This window comes from Centrocercus urophasianus, unplaced genomic scaffold, assembly GCF_019232065.1.
Source record: "Centrocercus urophasianus isolate 14NV4802_14NV808 unplaced genomic scaffold, USGS_Curo_1.0 seq_35, whole genome shotgun sequence".
NCBI classification, from domain to species: Eukaryota; Metazoa; Chordata; class Aves; order Galliformes; family Phasianidae; genus Centrocercus; species Centrocercus urophasianus.
Window position 1 is genome coordinate 8,042,331 of NW_024884922.1, and position 6,000 is coordinate 8,048,330.

The 6,000-nt window shown below is 38.1% G+C and overlaps 1 protein-coding gene across 3 annotated transcripts in view; it reads left to right on the forward strand.

The window, feature by feature from the left end:
• Positions 1-6,000, forward strand: part of WDR7 (WD repeat domain 7) — a 113,062-nt gene that overhangs the window by 22,012 nt on the left and 85,050 nt on the right. For all 3 annotated transcript variants that reach the window (XM_042831205.1, XM_042831204.1, XM_042831206.1), the window contains exons 13-14: positions 271-466; positions 1,947-2,161. In XM_042831205.1, the coding sequence (XP_042687139.1) occupies positions 271-466; positions 1,947-2,161 (411 nt within the window). The remainder of the gene's footprint in view (positions 1-270; positions 467-1,946; positions 2,162-6,000) is intronic.

The following is a 6,000-nucleotide window of genomic DNA, read 5'->3' on the forward strand; positions in this document are numbered from 1 at the left end:
TTCAAGGTAGAGATACTCCTCAGCTCTGCAGAGATGGCTGGTCTGACAGCCTTTTGACTTTACAATTGTGAGTGGTTTGCTTCTGGAAGAGTTTGGTCCAGTGGGATTCTGTTCCTAGTGATGACAGCAAGTTCTGCTGTGTATTTCTGTCCCTGTGTTTTTCTTAGAAAATACGTTGTTAATCGTTATGCTTGATTCAGCGGAGATGAGAGTATTAAAAGCAAACTGCCTCCATTAGGATTAATCTGTATCTGTTTGTTTCTTTTGAAGGCAAGAGTCCAGCACTGTATTTGCTCTGTGGCCAGTGATCACTCTGTAGGTCTTCTCAGTCTGCGTGAGAAAAAGTGCATCATGCTGGCATCCCGCCACCTCTTTCCTATTCAAGTGATCAAGTGGAGGCCTTCTGATGACTACCTGGTGGTGGGATGCTCTGATGGGTCCGTGTACGTCTGGCAAATGGATACTGGTATGGTTACAGTCAGATGTTGTTTAATCAATTTTCTTAATAATGCTTGGTAATCTGTGTAAGTTGCATCTGAGAGAAGTGTTAATTGTTTTCACGCTTTCTGTCTTTCCCTTCCCATGTTCTCAAAGTTTGTAGATTAAATAAACCTTTGTTAAATATGTACTTCAGTGTTTGAAATGACTTACTTGGTTTTGGAGAAGCCTAACTTGCTTTGGCCTTCTTCATGTTTGCTTTCCCACTTTCCAGTTTGTCAGCATGTATGCTCCCTCAGTTTGCCTGAAAGTTTGGCGTAGAAGTTCAGCACCTTAAGAATCATTAGTATCTTCTTCTGTAAAGTGAAGGATAGTGCTAAATTCTGTTTGTTTATCTAGAGTTTGTTTTCCTTTGTTATTAAGGGGGCTGATCTTCCCTTTAGAAGACAGTGATTAAGACAGATGAACAGAATGGGCAACAAGGCATGAAATTGCAAGCTTGATTGTAAGAAATGTCTTTGTTGAAGGAGAGAAAGTGAGGGAAAAAAAGGCTGTGCTGTATGTAACTACCTTCTAACGCCTAAATTCACTTAAAGAAAAAAATCCCAAACCTACAATAATACCTGAATATTATTTTCAGCTTATTGTGAAATAATCCTCCCAGCGCTTGAAGGGAGGATATGAACAGGAAGGGGAATGGCTGTTTAGGTGGATAGTGATAGAACAAGGGGGAATGGTCTTAAACTGAGACAGGGCAGGCTTAGGTTGGATATCAGGAGGAAGTTTTTCACCCAGAGGACGGTGAGGCACTGGCACAGGTTGCCCAAGGAGGCTGTGGATGCCCCATCCTGGAGGCATTCAGGGCCAGGCTGGATGTGGCTCTGGGCAGCCTGGGCTGCTGGTTGGTGACCTGCACACAGCAGGGGGTTGGAACTGGATGAGCGCTGTGCTCCTTTGCAACCCGGGCCATTCTGTGATTCTGTGAAATTGAGATGAGAATTTCAACCCTGCTTGTAGCAGAGAGTTGCAACTAATTGATCCTTAAGATCTTTTCCAACCAAAGGCACTTGGTGATTTTTTTTATTTTTATTATTTTTTTGTTTTGTTTTGTTTTGTTTTGTTTTGTTTGTTTCTGAAGCTTTAGGAAACAAAAAGGAATCTGACATCCATCATGGGATGTTTAAGCCATGATAGTTGGAGGATGGCAAAGGGAAATCAAAGAGCTGAGAACAAGATTCTGCTCCATGCTGGGCCCATGCAGTCTCCAGTGTGTGCAGTGCAGGATCACACTGTTTATTTTTGAACTTGTTTTGATTTTTATTAATATTTTCTTTGCACACTTCAACCTGTTAGAAAGTTGGGGAAATCCCATTCCTTGAGGAATATTACTACTAAAAATAGCTGTTAGCACCTCTGAAATTTATGTGCGTTGCATCCCGTTGTATTGTGATTTTGGGGGTATTCTGCATTGTTCTTGCTTAACCTGCTGTTTTTCATGATGCTTGAAGGTGCTCTGGACAGATGTGTGATGGGAATAACAGCAGTTGAAATCCTGAATGCCTGTGATGAGGCGCTGCCTGCAGCTGTGGACTCCCTGAGCCACCCTGCTGTCAACCTGAAGCAGGCCATGACACGGCGCAGCCTGGCTGCCCTGAAGAACGTGGCACACCAGAAGCTGCAGACCTTGGCCACCAACCTGCTGGCTTCTGAGGCATCTGACAAAGTAAGCTGTGTTCCTCTTGGTCTGCTTCCAGTGCAGTGTCTGAATCGGTCTTCATTTGAAAGACTCTTATCCAAGCCACTCTGATATTTTAATAGAAAGACCTGAGGTTGATCTGCCTGGCCTTGGTAGGGTCCTGCATTCATAGGATCAGTAAGGTTTGAAAAGACCTTAAGTTAGTTTATCTGGCCTATCTTTATAACTTGAAAACTTTTTATGATTTTTTTTTTTAAACGTGGCTCATGAAAGAAAATATTTTTCTATTTCTGTTACTGCCCTTTTGAAATGGAAAATACCATTCTTCTTGCTAAGTGTGGGTCTATGTAATTGTCATGTCAGTATGTGTTTGTTAATATCTCAATGTCTGTTAAGAACAAGTAAGATATGAGTTCATATTCTTCTGCAAATGTTTTCTTTTTGCATATGAGAGGACATTTTAGGTATTTAAAAGAACCTCAAGACAAGCAAAAGAATATTCTCACAAGAAATGAGAACCCTGTGGTACCTATGTTTTTTATTATTTCAGTCTTCTTCACGCCTGGGATTAAAATCTCCAGACAAGAGAGTAGTGTTAGATTTGCTTGTGACCGTATTAAATCCTTTAGCAGGAACAGTTTTTTTCCCAGACTGTTTAAACCTAAACAGTTACGTCTGCAGAAGCAAACGTAAGAAGCTAAAGGTTGATGGAGGAGTAAAGTGTGCTGAAAGAACTGCTGGGATTTCTCTTGCTGATCTTTGCTCGTTAGGGATTTCTCTCACTACTCTTCTGTACAGAAGTTTAGTACCATTCTGAGGGAAATCCACCCGGAATCACCTTTTTGACTACAGCTGCCAGGATGTAGCTAGATGAAAGAGAAGGGCTTTGTTTTTTGGGTTTGTTTTTTTGGGTTTGTTTATTGGAAGGATGTAGGAAGATAAAGCATGGATAGGCGTCGGTGTATAGCAGATGTAAGCATCTGTAAGTAGAATGGTCATTATTCCTTGCCTCTGCTAGGAAAGCTATGATTCTTGAGATATTTTATTTCACTGACAGGCATTTAGGGATCATAATGATGAATCTGTTAAATTGAGATCATCACAATCCAAATATTGCTTTCTTTATTTTTGGTTTGGTTTTGTATGAGAGCAAATTTTATTATATTGGAAGGAATATCCAGGAAACTGGAAAAATAGCCTCAGAATTGTATGCTAGAGAAGTATGTAAGAAACTGTCCCTTCCCTGAACAGTTTGCTCTGCTTTGAGCAGATACTGGGATTAGAGGATTTCTAACCTCAGCATTGCTGTGACTCTGTCCCTTATATATGTAAAATCAATTAATAAAGATATTCTGATTCCAATGTGCTGCAGTTCATCATTTTTCCCTTTATAGTAGTCTTTAAAGCTATGGAATTTGATTAGCCTGTAACTCAAAAATGTTACTGGAATCCTAGGGAAAAAAGCTTTTCTTTTTGCTTTTCTCTTCACTGAAAGTGCTGGTGATGTTGTAGTGGGCCGAGTTTTGACCACCAGGGAGCAGCAGAGAGCCGCTTCCAGTTTCAGGTGTTCTATTTTGTTTAACTTTATTCTGATTGGAAAAGAGCTGTCACTTATAGAGGTCATTCTTCAGAGCAGTGTATGCTCAGATTTGTGCACAGTATTTCTTCTGCATCCTGTATGACTGTCAGCATCACTTAGTAATTAATGTGCTTGTGCATGCAGTGCAGATATTTGTGCTTTGTGCACAGGAGACCCTAACAGGAAGGTACTGCTACCTGCAGAGAAATGGTGCATAGCACTGCAAAATGTGTTCTGTCCCACAGGGCAATGAGGATTAATAACCAAAGGAGTTTGATTATTTTACTTCTAATTTTATCGTTTGCGTCATTACCAGAGACCTTGTGTAAAAAGTTTCTTACATTACAGTCAAAGAAATTAACTAGGTTTTTGTGGTAAATAAGGAACATGTTAATAAATCAATGAATTTTAGAACAGGATTTGTAATTATTTATTGACATTTAGTTATTTCCCTTCTGGTTCCAATTACCTGTTATTTGCTTCTTATGGAAAAGTTATTTAATGAACACGGTTTGTGTGTTCTCAGGATTTACCTGAGAAAAGCAGGAGGTCTTGTCCTAGCACTGATTGAAACCTTCTTCAAGGCAGCGAGTTGTCTTTTGGCAGAGGCAAAAAAGAAGAGTATAGATTTTAAGGGAAGGCTAGTCTTTGGTGCATGCAGTGCCTGAAACTTGGCTGAGGCTGTGGGAATGACAAGTACAACTCACTACTGAGAACTGCCTGCTGACAGGAAAGTGGGTGCAGCAAACTTACCACAGGTTGTACTTGCTCTCCTCCACTTCTGCTCCATGGAATAGAATGTGGGCATTCATCAGAATACTAGCAGCCTTCAATTAAGAGTCTGAAAATTAAAAAAAAAAAAAAAAAGTATTACGTAGAAAAATGAAGATTATAATATCAAATACAGCAATTTGACTAGACAACTAGACTAGTTCTAGGTAAACAAACTGTGCGCAAGTTGTCTTTGAACAGAACTGAAAAAGCAATGAAAGGGCACTTAAAAAAAAAAAAAAAAAAAAAAAAAAAAACTTATTTTATATATATTTACAATTTTTTTTCCCCCTGTACATCTTGCTATGAAGCATAGAGAGGTTGTTCTTGTTCTGCTCATCAAGGAAACTGAGTGCTTCAAACAGGTGATTTCCAAACCTAAAGCTCACGTCAGGAGGTCTAGTTTTTCCTCTGAAGATTTTTCTGTAAAAAGCAATCTCATTTAAAAACAAATATTCTGTATCTGAAGAGTGTAAAGTGTAGTAGCAAGAGAAAATGCAGAGTGATTTGACATACAAAAATCTGTGAATGTAAACCTTGGGGTTTAAAATAACGTATTTGTTTCTAAACTAACTTCATACTCTGAAGCAATCGGTGAATGTGAGATGATGAATATTATATTCCTTTGTGCTAACAGCATTTTGATGATCTCTACAGGTGTAATGGAAAAATAATATATGTACATCATTTGTGATTTCAGACACCTGTTAATGAAATCTTGTATGAAATCGACAGTAGCCAAGTAGTTGTAGGACTGAAAGTGTATGTCCAGTTTTTCAATTAGAGAATGTTATATGTATGTAGAGGTAAATATGTTTGTCTTTGTGATTTGTCATGATACATGCACCTGTAAGTGTTCCAACTGTTGAGCTCAGGGGTTGAAACAGACCAGATAATGGCTGTTTTATGTATTTTTATTGGTCAGCAGGCTTTCAGTGAGGGATATTCTTGTGGTCTAGGGGATATAAGACTTTTTAAGATATTCTCTTTGGTTCATGTCTGTGGAATATCAGGATGCGTAAAGAACGGAATAGAAGTATGTCCCAAATTAGTGTTTGTACGAGTTATCAGTTATTTTCACAGTCTGGCTTATACCTCTGTAGTTATGCATGTGTGTATTTGTAAACACAGTGTATATGTAATAGCTGCAAACCTTGTTAGTTTCAAAATAACTGCTGTGAAATCTGCAGTTTATCTAGAGTTCTGTTTATCTGATAAACTTAAGTAAATGAAATTACTGTATTTTAGGATTGTAAGATTTGATCACAAGTCTGAAATTGCTGATGTTATGAGAATGGCAGCCAATAATATAAGAACATTTTTCATGTTTTATGCCCATGTGATTTTTCTAACTTTCATCACCTTTGATTAAATACAAAAAAATGTATAAGAACAATTATCCAGTGACAATATCAAAATACTTTCTTTCTTTTTTTTTTTTTTTTTTTTTTTTTTTTTTTATTTTTGGTGGGGTATTTAAAAAAATAGAAAAAAAAAAAAGAGTTTGTTAAAGCAA